This window comes from Elaeis guineensis, chromosome 11 (assembly GCF_000442705.2).
Source record: "Elaeis guineensis isolate ETL-2024a chromosome 11, EG11, whole genome shotgun sequence".
NCBI classification, from domain to species: Eukaryota; Viridiplantae; Streptophyta; class Magnoliopsida; order Arecales; family Arecaceae; genus Elaeis; species Elaeis guineensis.
The window spans coordinates 106,260,150-106,275,780 of NC_026003.2; the positions used below are offsets into that span (position 1 = coordinate 106,260,150).

General features: G+C 34.4%; 1 protein-coding gene across 1 annotated transcript; it reads left to right on the forward strand.

The window, feature by feature from the left end:
* Positions 1-2,444: 2,444 nt before the first annotated feature.
* LOC105053687 (G-type lectin S-receptor-like serine/threonine-protein kinase At4g27290) lies at positions 2,445-7,762 on the forward strand. The gene is made up of 7 exons (XM_019853649.3): positions 2,445-3,791; positions 5,070-5,192; positions 5,378-5,526; positions 5,647-5,857; positions 6,620-6,857; positions 6,946-7,096; positions 7,193-7,762. Exons 1-7 carry the CDS (start codon positions 2,546-2,548, stop codon positions 7,499-7,501), a joined length of 2,427 nt encoding a protein of 808 aa, XP_019709208.3. The 5' UTR covers positions 2,445-2,545; the 3' UTR covers positions 7,502-7,762.
* The last annotated feature ends 7,869 nt before the right edge of the window (positions 7,763-15,631 follow it).

Genomic DNA, 15,631 nt, shown 5'->3' on the forward strand with positions numbered 1-15,631 from the left:
GAGAAGTTGAGCAGTGCACCTGTATTGACACTACCTAGTTTTCAGAAGCTATTTGAGATAGAGTGTCATACTTGTGGAATTGGCATTGGGGCTGTTCTATCATAGGAAAAGAGACCAATAGTATTTTTCAGTGGGAAACTGTGTGATGCTAGGCAACAATGGTCCACATATGATAAAGAATTTTATGCTTGGGAGCTTATTTGGTTGGGCAGGAGTTCATCCTTTACTTTGATCGTCAAGCTTTGAAGTATTTGAATAGCCAAAAAAGGATAAGCAATAACATACATGTGAGGTGGACTACTTTTTTACGGAAGTTCTAAATTCAAATTAGTGTATAAGGCTAGAGTTCATAATAAGATGGCAGATGCTTTGAGTAGACAAGCAGCTTTATTGGTGACCATGTAGCAGGAGATTGTTGGCTTTGATTGCTCGAAAGAGCAGTGTATAGATGATGAGATTTTGGAGAAATCAGGCACATGCGCATTCAGAAATATCTCGCTGAAGATTTCCACATATATGAGGGTTTCCTGATGTGATTGTAATCAGTTATGTATTTTCTGGTCTTTCTTGCAGGAGAAACTTATTCGTGATTTGCATGAAGGCAGCTTAGCAGATCACTTGGGGTGAGATAAAATAATTGCTGCAGTAGAGGGGAGATATTACTCGCCCCAGTTGAAGAAAGATGTTGGTAAATTTGTTCAAAAATACTACACTTACGAAACAACTAAGGGACAAGCATAGGATACAGGATTGTATCTGTCTTTGCCAGTTCTTGGGAACATCTAGGAAGATCTGTCCATGGATTTTGTTCTTGGCTTGCCCCGCACCCAAAGAGGTATGGATTTTGTATTTGTTGTTATTGATAGGTTTTCTAAGATGGCACATTTTATCCCTTGCAAGAAAACTTTGGGTGATGAGGATGTTGCTAGGTTATTCTTTCAAGAGGTGGTTTGATTGTATGGCGTGCCTAAAACCATTATCTTAAATAGAGACAACAAATTCTTGAGTCACTTCTGAAGGTCTTTGTGATGAATATTTGACTCTTCTTTGAATTATAGCAGCTCAACTTACCCACAGATTAATGGATAGATTAAATCTCTTAATCATACTCCAGACAATCTGATTCGGAGCATCTATGGAGACAAGCCGAAGTAGTGGGATTTAACACTTGCACAAGTAGAGTTTGCATATAATAGTGTGCAACATAGTGCTAGAGGACAATCGCCATTCTTAATAGTTTATTTGCAAGTCCCGAGGCACGTGGTGGATTGAGTATTCCTAAGGGACTTGAATTTAGTGATGCTACTGAGAGGTTTGCAAAATAGGTTCAAGATATTTAGACTGAGGTGAGACAAAAGCTTGAAGCTGCTAATGCTAAGTATAAAGTATCTATGGATAGACATCACAAGGAGAAAATTTTTGCTGAAAGGGAAATGGTCATGGTGTTCATTTGCAAGGGAAGGTTTCCAGTTGGCACCTGTAGCAAATTGTAGCAAAAGAAATATGGGTTGTACCAGATCCTATGGAAGATCAATAATAATGCCTATGTTGTTGTTCTATCTGATAATGTGGTGTTTCCAGGACCTCTACTCAAGGGCAAGTTTTTCTAAGTAGAGAGAAATGACGTGGAATATCTAGTTGAGGAGTACTTGGGCCAGATGGAGCATAGAAAGCAGCGGAAGTCTAAATAAATGGGCTGGAGCATCAAAATGGAGACCTAAACTTCAAACGGCCATAACTTTTGGTTCAGAAAAAGCTATGAGGCCCGTAATATATCAACAGAAAGCTCATTTTGAGCTTTACAATCATAAATGAGGCTTAGCTATTCACCTTAAAAATTCAAATTCCATCATTTTAGTAGGTTTCGGGACCGTTTTATGTTGGAATGTCTGCCTTTGGTTCGATTTTATTTTTATAGCTTTTATTTAATTTTTAATTGGACTATTAGGTTTATTTAGATGTTATTATATTATTTTGAATATTTTATTATTAATAAAATTAATCTTGTGTAAATCCTTATTTTTATTCACTAACACTGTGCCATATTCGAGCACAGTCAAAGTAGTCCATAGCGGGTCTAGCGATCCTCCCGGACCCCATGTGGCGTCCAATGGGGAAAGTAAAGTATTCTCTTGTTTCTTCCCCCTCATCTTTGTGTCTCCACCTAACTCTCAATTGGGATAGACCGAACAGCCAAGGAAGATACGACTCTGAAAATTCTTAGGTGAAGAAAAATTGTCACATGTGTCTACCTAAGCTCAATGCTTTGAAACTTCTTAGGGGAAGAAATATTGTCACACGTGTCTTCAGGTCAAATAAGTTGGAAAGTCTTCTACTCAGGCCAAGCCATTGAATTTCATTATTATCATCGAAGGTTCATAGAAAATGTGAAATCATGTGATGGCGATGGAACGATCTTGTCAAACAAGTTAGGAGCCCTCACAACCGCGATATGAAATTTTTGTATCATTAAGAAATTTTTGTTTCCCATGAGAAGTGATATTATGCCTTCAAAGTAATCCTGTGAGACTTGCATTTGGCAAGCATGGGAAAATTTAGGATCTTAGCCACTTTCCTCTGTCTTTCCTTCTTCAACCTCTTCAGTGCTTCCAATGGAAGAGATATTATCACTCCAGATCAAGCTATGGAAAATGGGGAGGCGTTGGTTTCAGCCGGCGGAACCTTCAAATTAGGCTTCTTCAGTCCTAGTGGTTCGACAAACCGATACTTGGGGATATGGTACAATAATATCCCAATGCAAACAGTTGTGTGGGTTGCCAATAGGAATAGCCCGGTTACAAACTTCCCTGCAGTTTTAAATCTCACTGCTGATGGAAATCTCGCCCTTCATGATAACACCAGCAATGTCATCTGGCTAACAAACACCTCAAATGTAAGTGATCCCACCGTTCAACTCTTGGATTCAGGAAATCTTGTCTTGACTGATAATTCTAGAAGATTAGTGTGGCAGAGCTTTGATTATCCATCAGATACCTTTCTTCCTGGCATGAAGCTTGGATTTAATCAACATCTTGACTGGCATCTCACATCATGGACGAGCCCCTCAGACCCTTCTCCAGGGACCTACTCCTCCAAAATTTATGGATACCGTGAAATAGGGATATGGAATTTGACTATCCTTAAGTATCGAAGTGGCCCATGGAATGGCCATGGATTCAATGGCTTCACAGATATGAAATCTGCTGAGTTTTTTAGCTTTAGATTCTTCATCAATCAGGAAGAGGAATACTACACGTTTGAAATCATCAACAAGTCTATATTATCGCGGGTGGTACTGAATCAATTTGGAGTGGTTCAGCGCTCTGTGTTGCTTGATCCAATCCATGGATGGAAACTCTACTGGTGGTTTCCAATGGACCAGTGTGATGAGTATGCTGAGTGTGGAGCCTTTGGAGTTTGCAATACCAATGACTCATCTGTGTGCAAGTGTTTGAGAGGGTTTGTGCCCAAGTCACCAGAAGATTGGGCTCTCAGAGATTTCTCTGATGGCTGTGTGCGGAGAACAGCTCTGCATTGTGGAAGAGGAGGGGATGGGTTTCTAAAGGTGACTGGACTGAAGTTGCCAGATACTTCAAATGCTATGGTAGATCGAAACATGAGCCTTGATGATTGTAGAGACAGGTGTTTGAAGAATTGTTCTTGCATGGCCTTTAATAGCTTTTCCGAAGACGGAAGTGCATGTCTCACCTGGCACGGTGATCTCATAGATATTAGAGAGTTTACAGAAGGAGGGCAAGATCTATATGTGCGGCTTGCATCTTCTGAACTAGGTATGTCCACTGGAAATATGAAGGTAAGGAGAGGGGTTGTGTCTTTTGCGTGAAAGAAGGATTCACCTTTCTTCAATGAATCCACCGTTGGATTGTGCAATAGTGACTTCGAGATCTGTGCAGATGGATGAATGGAGGATTTCAGAGTTCTTCGAGGTCTGTATGGGGCACAATCCAATGGTTGACATCGTGAAAGAAGATCGATCATTCTTTCTCGCGAAAGATACAGCCCAAACTGGAAGGTAAAAGGCCTTATTTTGGTCCGGCATATGCTAAGTTTAGCTGCAAGACTTGTGTAGCAGCTTCATTTTTACCAGTTGATTGGTTAAGAAAAATTCCATGACTCAAGAAGAGAGATTTGAAGCCTGCTACACAAGTTGCATATGTATGTTTTAGGGTATAGCTGTTAAGATTATGGAAATTTGGTTCTGGAAATGCTTGGGAAAATAGTATTTCTCAGAAGTTCTCTATAATCTTCTCCGTTGCTTTCCTACCATGGTATGCCATGCTGGTTCTCTTATAATCTTTTTATCCTCCAGAAATCTTTCACTTGTAAGCATTAAATGAGATGAATTGGGTTTACATTTATATGTACCAATAACCAAGGGAGTAACTTTGGTTGAAATAATTACCATACTGGCCTGCTATAGGTTTTAGGGTTATTCTAATATTTTCGCATGAAAATGTGAACTCTTATGTTAAACAGGGGCCTTCTTTTCTTAAAAAAGAGGGCAGGGCTTCATGTAAGTACCAAAGACTTTGGTGTGGTAATAAAAGAAAAAAGAGAATTTTACTTGTTTGAATTTTAACTTCATTGCTTTATGATTACGGGTGTGCAATCGCATGATATTTTTGGGAAATTTGTTTGGCATTGTACATGTCTAACTACATCGTATAACCTTAACAAATTAATTTATGTTTCAGCTGAGTGGCTAGTGCATTGTAAACAACTTACTTTCACATTTGCTTCTTTAAGCTGCTCTTTTGCAGAGAGAGCCCATGTATACTGGCATATATATTGCTAAACTTATTTTGCATTAAAATGAATTCATCTAAAAGTGATTACTTCAGTTTATATATCGCAATTAATTAATTAAAAGCATGACTTTCTATGTTTTTTTGCTTTGTTCACCTTCGCTGGATTTTCAAGAATCATTTTATGTGACAATCATAGTATTATTTGTTCTATAACCTATGTCTAACTTATTTTTCTATATATCCAACATTATATCAGGTTACAGCTCAATATTTCTTATTCAACAAAAAAATGTTATGCAGATACAATACAGGGCAATTCTAGTAAGAAGAAGAGTGTGATTTTCATTGTTATTCCCATATTATTGGGGTTTCCCCTATTGGTGTTCCTTGGACTATTTATATCAAAGAAGAAAAGAAAAGAAGGTAAAAGTACTCCTTTTCCTTTGCTAATGAATATATGACTTGTTTTTTCCCCTCTATGTTGTAAATTCAATTTTTTTCTTTGATGATTCACTACTGCAAAGATAGCTCTAAAAAATGTAATGCAAGTAAAATTAAGCATGGACCTTAATATAATTAATTGGTTGTATTCAATAATGAAATGCCAGGTATACTAGGTGATTCTTTTCCCCCCAAAGAAAGCAGAGGAAAGGAGCTGGAATTGCCTCTATTTGATATGTCAATGATAAAGAGTGCTACTGATGACTTCTCCTTCAATAATGAACTTGGAAAGGGTGGATTTGGCCCTGTTTATAAGGTAACTGATTTTCTGATAATAGGAGAATATTATTTGACTCAACGTTTGATTTGAGTACAAAAACATTGCTTTCTTTAAGATTATGTTGTCATATTAGAACTTAAAACAAAAAATTAGCAGGGTCAGTTGAGAGATGGGCAAGAGATTGCTGTTAAGAGGCTGTCCAAGGATTCTGTGCAGGGTTTGGATGAGTTCAAGAATGAGGTTTTCCTGATTGCCAAACTTCAACACAGAAACCTTGTAAGGCTTCTTGGTTGCTGCATCCAACATGAGGAAAGAATGCTGATATACGAGTACATGCCAAACAAGAGCTTGGATGCCTTCATATTTGGTTCAGCCTCAACTCCTATATTATTTCATTATATGATGTTTATTTGTGATGCAAGATTGATTAACATTTAATGGCACATGTGCGATACATGAGCAAATTTGGTTAAATTTTTTTTGATGTGGACCATGAATGGGTCAATCTTATAAATTTATAGGAGATCAGAGCCATAATGGTTACTCTTGTTAGTTCAGTAATGAAGAAAAACCAATAAGAACAATAATTTCTTGTATTATAATATCTTCTCAAAAAATAAGAGATGCATTAAAATAAGAATATAAATGAGACCTAGTGAATAAAAAGAAATATATTAATATCTGTACTGAACATTTCATTCTGAGTTTATGGAATACTTTTTCTAAGGATATGTTTGTCAGTCATTTGCTTAAGAACGGGCATCTTTCTCCCAAGAATTCTGTTCTTCCTCCATATCAAAATTAAAAATTAGAACTGCTTGGTGTTTAGCTTTCCAATATATGCATAAACTTGAAAATGCATAATTGTAGGATCACAAGGAATGATAAGAAAATGTTAGCGACCTACCATAGGAACCACATTACCAGATTAAGTTTCTAAAGTTTGGTTTATATCTGTTTACTATCTGTTTATTGTGTTTGACATGTTAATGCAATGTTAATCATGGTTTCTGAGACTTCCATGCATATGAAAGATAGTGTAGAATTACTTTAAATGCGCATTTAACAATTAGCTAAGTCAGACCATATCAGTATACTTATGATGGCCAAAATTTAAATGTTGGACCAGATAAAACAAAAGGTGAATTGTTGAGTTGGCAAAAGCGTCATGACATCATTATGGGAATTGCTCGAGGACTTCTCTATCTTCATCAAGATTCTAGGCTAAAAATAATTCATAGGGACCTGAAAGCTAGCAATATTCTGCTCGATAAGGACATGAATCCCAAAATTTCAGACTTTGGCACTGCAAGAATTTTGAAAGGAGATGACAATCAAGAGAACACAAGGAGAGTGGTTGGCACATAGTAAGTTATACTTTTTTATGAACATTCATGCAAATATACATGCATTAGAATTATTAGATCATATAATAATTGTGCAAATGGCATGCAGTGGCTACATGTCCCCAGAATATGTAATGCATGGCATCTTTTCAGTGAAATCTGATGTCTTCAGCTTTGGAGTTATTATACTAGAGATCCTGAGTGGTATGAAAAATAGAATGGTGAATCAAGCACAACCCTGTGTAAACCTTTTAGGATATGTAAGTATTCAAATGAATGCTACAATACATGTACATTATTCTTCATATTATTGGTAAATTGCTAGATCATTTCAATATGTCTATGATTTTGTGTAGGCATGGAGACTTTCGGAGGATCATAGATGCTCGGTGCTACTTGATGAAGCAATAAAATGTTCATACCCTACGTCTGAAGTATTGCGATGTCTACAAATTGGTCTCTTGTGTGTGCAAGAAAGAAGTGAAGATAGACCAACGATGGCAGACGTAGTTGTTATGCTGAGCAATGAAGGGGTGGCACTGCCACAGCCCAAAAGGCCTGGTTTCTGCATGGATGGAACTTCATTAGAAAGAGACTGCACTTCCACTGAGCAACATTCACATACAGTAAATGAGATCACAGATACATTGCTTGTAGGCCGATAAAACACCAATCTCAACAAGCAAATTAGCCACTTCTCATCCCGTCTTGGATAGATTCTTCTCTTTCTACCCATGGAGTTTCTTTTGGCTTTTTTTTTTTTTTTTTTTTTGATTGAACTCAGTGATTTTTCCTTGATTTGGCCATCATGGTAGGAAGGCCTGAGTATTTTCATGGCAATCATTAAATTGCCAATCTCCGCTTTTGCCTCCTTCCGTGTGTTCATGTTGAAAGTTATGGTTGATTTATCCACGTTGATCATTTGCGTTTACCCTTACTTTTTGTAGCAAATTCGGTATGACTCTTCCCTCTTCCATACCAGCATTTATAAATTGGCATTTATAAGTAGCTAGTAGTTTATCATCCGTAAAGAGAAGATGAGAAATTCTTTGTCCTCTTTTGGTGGCAGAAATTGCATGTACTTCTCCTCTCCTTCCTGCTATCTTGTTAAGACGAGATCAACCTTTTGCATAAATCAAGATGACAGAATAATATAGAGGGTCACCTGGTTGGAGGCCTCTTGAAGGAGAAAGAAAAATAACCTTTTGCCCTTTATTAATGAGAATAGGATGAGTCATTGTTTTTATTATGTGATAACTAAAAGGATCAATTATTCAGGGAGATCAGCATTTTTGTAGCCTCAAGACAAACGAACAACTAAACAATAGGATGATATGTTTCAGCAAGCTTGCACCAGATCTGGTTTCCCTTAATGCATTTCAACCTTTTTTTAAACAAAAGATGTTGCTTATTTTTTGAGCAAGAAATAAAGTCTAGATGTAACAATATTAACTTCACTTTAAAATTCACCTACTATAAAATTTGAATGTAGCATTATAATCAATGATATTTCTATCTTGCCATCTAAACAAGCTATTCGAGTTTGAGCAAAGTCAAGTTTTAATAGGATAGAGTTTAGTATGCTGACATGTGAGAAAGTTATATATTGTCTCGATGCATAAGACCGATGTTTAAATGAAAAGAAATTCTTTGTGGTTCCCGCATGGGGCTGGTAAATTTTTTTTTTTTTTTTTGATGCGTCGCACCTCGATCCTATGCGGCTCTGCACCGTCCGCGGTGCACAAAGAATTTCGCTTACATGAATGGACCCACAGTATATAAGTACCATAAAAATTGTTAAACTTTTTTATATAGGGTTCCCATTCCTCAACACGTATGATAGGCTACTCTGGATTAGATGAAAAAATAGTAGTTTTATTAATTCTTTCATATGTTCATTTTATCTTTAGATTTAAATCATTTTCATAATGTTTGATGGATTAAAGCAGAATTAAAAGATCTTTTTTTTCCTATTTTACCCTCCCTTAATCAGGAATCAAATGTAGATTTGTCTGCAGATTTCTTGTGGCCATGGACCGTACGTGTCATTTGTTCTTGCAATTTATTTTTCTTAATATGTAAGCCAACCCAACGGCATGCGAGGCATACTGGGGGACACATGGCCATGGGCTCAAAGAAACCATGCTCAAGTACATAGAGAATGAAGCTTAGCATGTGAGCCGCGCTATGTATGGAGATGAAGCTCAGCATGTGAGCCACGCTATGCATGACATGACATGAAAGTAGATGGCCCCATTGGACGTCTCTTAAAACTGTGGAAATGGTAATGGTAATTAGACAAATCAGCTCTTAATCGTGGATACGTTTGGTCGGAAAGTATTGAGTTTTGAAACAAAAATAAAAATATGTTGCTCCTATTTTAACTATTTGTTTGGAGAGTGTTTCATTTTAATTTTAATTTTAAAAGATTATAAAAATATTTCAAATTTTCAAAATTTAATTTTGATTTTTTTTAATATTCAAATTTTATTTTTATTCTAATTTTAATTTTAATCATAAATCAAATATATTAAAAAATATAATTATTTTTATTTTTATTTTAAAATATTTTAATTTTAATTTCAATGGTAAGCCAAATGCAATTCCATAATCGTTGGTCCTAGGGTTGATTTTTTTTTTTTTTAATATTAAAATCTTCATCGAGTGACTAGGAAAGGAATGTGTGCCTCGCAATCAAAAAGAATTAGTGCGTCTGACATCTATTTTATTCCTTTTCACCACTATCTAAAGAAAAGCTAATAGGGCTCTGAGTACAACCCTACTTTTATATATTGGAGGACAGTCCTTACCGAGGAAAAGATATGGTCCGAGTCATCATTCTTATCGGTTCGTTGGGTAGGAGATTTTTATTACCCATGCTCCCGCAAAATAATAACTTGATAAAAATAGTTCTACAAATGCTCTGAAACTTTTATATTTGCCTTTTTTTTTTTTCTGAGAAAAGGGGAAATATTAGACAAACCTCATCACTTTGAAAAACAAAATAGAGAACAGAAATCTAAAACATTACAAAAAAAAAAAAGAGTAAAAAAGACATAAAAAAATACAATGCAAATACTGTGAAAGGTGGTTTAATATTTTAAGCAAGGGCTTCAAAGTGTAGTGTCTTCCATATTTTTATCTAATATAATTAAGAACTAACCAAGAAAATTTTCAAGAATTTGTTGGAAGTACTATTGTTGATCTTACTATTTATATTTTTGATATATCTTATCCCCTGCTATAGGATTAGGATCCTTTTTTTGTCACCAATTGAGGGGCCCGTGGCTCCTATCATGTCAATATACTTGCTTTTACATCCTTGCATTGTATATACACACATCATAGACATATTTGCATATATAAGCTGGATTATATACTTTACATTAGTCTTTTAGAGAAAAATTTAATGATTCAAAATCAATGATGCACCATCTAAAAAATCAAATTATTAAAATTGATTTACACTACGAGAATACATAGAAATCAAAAATCATTTATTTTAATATTCTCTAACCTAAGCACCAAGTGGATGCAAATTGAAAAGTTTTTAATAATATAGTATTATATTTTAATATATTTTAATAATTCAAATGTAGTGAATTTAAATATATCTATATTTTAAGTGATTAATAAAATAAATTTATAATTTACCTATTCATATTAAATATTTTAGCATATTAGTTTATTTGATACAGTTCATTTGTGTACATATTCGATGTATGGATGAGATACAATCAAAGTTAGATTAATCTTGGTTGATAGATAATTTTTTATAATATATTGGCTCCAACAGTATGAATCTTCAATTTGGATCATCATTCATTGATTTTAAAATTATTAAATTTATTATAGATTGAATATAAAATATGTAGTCCATCTCTCTCTCTCTCTCTCTCTCTCTCTCTCTATTAATACACGTATGCATACATGCATGTCCATGGTTGTTCATATAAATTTATATTCTACATTTAAATTAAGTACTCTTCAATTTATAAGAAAAAAATTGTAAATGTTTTATGTATTGTTTGCAAAAATTTCTCAAAATAGTTGAGTCATTGATCAAGCACATGGATGGGTATTTTAACCAATGCCAACAAAAAAAATTCTATTTTTACGTTTGATTTCTATAAATATAATTAAAAAAAACCGATCAATTTTTTTTATCTCAAAAATTTTTTTATTATCTTTTTTTTCTATTAATTGAAGGAGGCTGAGAAAACAACCACTTGTCATCTATCAAAAAATGTAATATATATATATATATATATATATATATATATATATGTTAGAGATTGTAAAGAATCTAAAAAAATAGTTACATCATACCTCGAAGGTCAAAAAAAATAATAAAAGGCTCTTCATCCACTCAAACATTTAGACAATTTTATAAGTCTATTCTAGATTCTTAAGAATTCTGTGATTATTTTAAAATTGCAAAGGGTGGAAAAAAAAGATGCAAAACTTGCTCGGCAATTTTTTATTGTCATGAAATGAAATATCATCAATATATTTATATATCCTTTACTGCTACCAAGGCAATAGCTAAGAGTTGGCCTCCCTCTCTTCCTGTGGAGATTCTAAAAATGAAATAGCTACACTATTAATGGACAGCTTAGACCTGGTTGGACAGCAAGCTTGTTAGGCCATGTTGGATAACAAACTTGATAGCTTGATTGATTAGGAAACCAGTCAGACTCATACATTATTTAAAACTTGACTGATAAACAAGTCTAGCCTAAAATTTTTGGTTTGAAAACACAAATAGAAGCTGAAGCTAAACTTGTTAGCAAATTCATTTGGTAAATAAAAGAACCAGCTTGAGTAGTTGTTGGCTTAGCTCATATGCACCTTAAGTGTGATGTTTGCAATTTGAACTAATGCAAGTAATTTCAGTATGCATAGGAATAGAACGGTATGATTCAACAAAGTTTGACACATGTTAATATGATTCTACATGGTTTGGCTAGATTTAAGAGTTGTACTTCATGACTTGATGTAGTTTACTTGTTTAGGCTTGATATGTTTCATAATGTTGTACTGCTTTTGAGTTATAAGTGAGCCTCTAATTCATTTAAATTAATTTCAGTTAATTGAAATATGTTTGCATTTAAACCTTTAAACATTAAAAGTGGTATCTGATTCTCGATATACCTTTGAGCATCCATCGTCTAAGCTAGTCGGTGCAATGCTATCAAAGAATGCATCCTATTCCCCTTTCACCATACATGTAGGCAGAAAAAATTATAGTATGTCAGCCTTTTATTTTATTTTGGAAAATTACTATACTTGTACACAAAATGTCAACTTTTAAGTTACGAGCAAGCCTCGAATTCATTTATATTTGTTGGGTTTGACCCAAGCCCATAATGGAACTTGGACCGTCCATAATGGGCTTGACCCAAGCCCAGCTCATTATTTCAAATATTTCTGAGGGGACAGTTTCTTTTGAAAGTTAATTAACTTCCTTTATAGTGCACAAAATGCACCCACGAACTACATGTTCAGAAGCATGCAAGTTATACACGAGAAAAAGGTGCTCGTGTATGCACTGAGCGATGCCGAAAGAAAGAAGTAAAATTTTTGATAAATACAAGTGGTGTTCGAAGTGATCAAGGGGCAATTTGGTTGTGGACATATGGGTATTCGTCCAATCACGCGGCAACAAGTTCGATCGGTGAAGAAACATACACATTATCATGGAGTAATCTCAATTGTGAAACTTGAGGTATGATTCCGCAAAACCCAACATTGGTATCAGAGCTATGTTGATTCTCTTGTATTTGTTATATCTGATAGAATGCTATGTATATCAATAAATGGTATGTCCTGAAGAGAATTATATTTTTGCACAAATTACACATATGTTGATATGTTAATTATCTCGTATGATTGATGAAAGTTTGATTTTTTTTGGGCCATATGATTTGTGAGTAAATTGGACCCCAAGTTTGAAAAATCTAAAATTTCTTAGCCTTATTTCTTTTTATACAAATATTTTCATGCTATAATTCTTTCACCATAATTCTTTCACCATTAGAAAGAGTATAAAACAAGCTTTCCAACAATATATCATGGGTAATTTTTGGAGTTCTATGGAATTAGATAAGCATATTAGATTGATATTCTCTCTCTATTTTTGCTCTTGATATAAATGTAAAAATTGGATATGGAAATATTAGTGAAATATTCTACATACATTGGAATATTATAATTTTAGTTCTGAATTATTCCTGATTTTATGTTCTTTCATGTTGTATGTGTGAATTACCTAGATACAATGGTACGAAGGATTCATATGAAGAGTGTTATTAGAGGAAAAATAGCCAAAGAAAGAAAGATGGCAAAAGAGAGGAAAAAGATCAAAAATATATTCTACCATAAAATTCATATGATTGATCCGAATATTTGTTTGGTGTCTCATGCTAAATATTTGAGGTATCTTTTTAATGAACATGAAAAAAATGGAGGTGAAGATATCTTTAGGAAAGTAAAGATCTTGATCGATACCTTGTCGGATGCCCCGAGATACTGGTTGAGGATAATATGAGAAGATCTCAATATTGACCATTTCGATGGTATAGTAGAGGCACTCAGTGCATATCCATGCAGCTCTCAAAGAGCTGATTTTGAACCGAGAGGGTTGCGCTCTTCTATGACGTTGATTCAAACGAACCTCGAAGAGAATCGAGAAACATCGAGAGATACATTTTATTTCTTGGTGTACTTGAGGCGGAGGAAGAGAACCGACTAAAGAATGAAACCTGAATATTTTTTTTGTTGTTTATTTTATTAGCATTGACATCATATGTTTTTTATTTTATTTTAAAATATGTTGTTTTATTTTATGTGATGTAAATATATGTTGGTTGTATTTCATGAACTACATTATTATTTTATGAATATTTTAAGCATATTATTAAATTAAAAAAATACTTAATTAAGTGGGGTTCCTTTGTGGAACTATGTACTTTGTGTAATGTAGCTAAGTAATGGTGATTAAATGTTGAGTCAAGGATGATGATTGAAAATGTAGTGACCTTTCAATTTCTAACTTTATATTTAATGATCATTGCTTTAATGATCATGTGTGCAAAAGTAATGTATGATGTGTTAAGGATTAACTGCCTGAAATGTCTCTTTATATAGTAACTAATCATGGCTGCAATAAAGAATATTATAGCTAGCTTGAATAAGGGTGAGAAATTGAATGGTGAAAATTATGATATCTGGCACTGAAAGGTGCAATTTGTGCTGAAAGAACAAAAAGTGACAGAGGTTTTGAACCAAGTCATGGATGACCTTGGTGAAAGGAATACTACTTAAACTAGGAGAGATCAACAGGCTTTAAAAGCTTGAAAGAAAAATGATCATATAGCTCGTGCTATACTGATCAGCTGTATACAAGATGATCTCATAAGAGAGTTTGAGCATTTTCCTACAGCACATGAGATGTGGCTTGCATTGAAAGAGAGGTATGAAAAGAGCACTCTTGCTAGGCTGAGCACACTGACTATGAATTTTGATACCTACATGAAAAAGTCTGATCATACCATGAAGGAACATCTATGGATAATGTCAAACACAATAAGTGAGCTTAAGTTAGCTGGTCATGTTCTCACTAATGAACAACAAGTTCAAGCTATCATCCGATCCCTTTCTGATAGTTGAGAATATCTAAAAGTCAACTTGACCATAATGAAAGCATTAGGACATTTGAGGATGTCATGAATCATTGTATCCTGGAGAATGAACACCTAATGTCGAGTAAGGATGTTCCTCATCATGCTTATATGGCTGAATCTAGCAAGGAAGCTTCGAGCTTCAAGAAAAGATTCAAGAAATGGAATAAATATAACAAGAAGGGAAAGGGAAAGGAAACAGGATTGGGTCCAAAGAAGTAGAGTTCCTTCAAAAAAGAAACTGCTTTAAGAAAGATAAAACCAAGATGAAGTGTTTTCGTTATCGAAAGAATGGACACTTTGCTCGGGAGTGCACCGAGCAAAAGAAGGTTTGGTCTTGTTCTAATACTCATAGTAGTATTTGCGTTTCTAGCCTTGTGATGCTCACTGAATCTTTTTTTTATGGATTGTAGACTCAGAAATAACAGATCATGTAGCCAAGGATTGAGGGTCCTTCATGGAGTACCACCGAATTCTTGCTGAAAGCAAGTGGATTTATGTGGGTAACAACTCAAGGGTTGAAGTTAAAGGCATCAGCATATGTAAACTTATTTTGCATAGAGGTCGAACCTTATACCTACATGATGTGTTATATACTCCAGAGATTCGGCGAAACTTGATACCTATGGTTGCTCTTCTTTGTTTAGGTTTTACTTTGAAATTCTATAATGTTGATTTAAGACTTAGTCATGGTGCTTATTTTTATGGCTCTGGTTATGTTGTTGATGGTTTTGTTGTATTGGATGTGGACCCTATTATGTACAACTCTTGTATTAATAGTTGTTTTTTGTTAAATACCTCTTCTAGCAATGAGAATGATGATGTGAATATATGACATACTAGAATAGGACATATTGGGTAGGATCAAATGAATAGATTTATAAAAGAAGATCTTTTGGGACCATTGGATAAAGTTGATCTGCCTACATATAAAAATTGCTTTAATAGAAAAATAACTAGAAAACCATTTGAAAAGGGAACTAGAGCTAAATATCTATTGCAATTAATCCACTGATATTTATGATCTGATGAATATGACGGCAAGACATGGAGCTCTTTATTTTATCACGTTCATTGATGATTATACTTCGTTTGGTTATGTCTATTTGATTT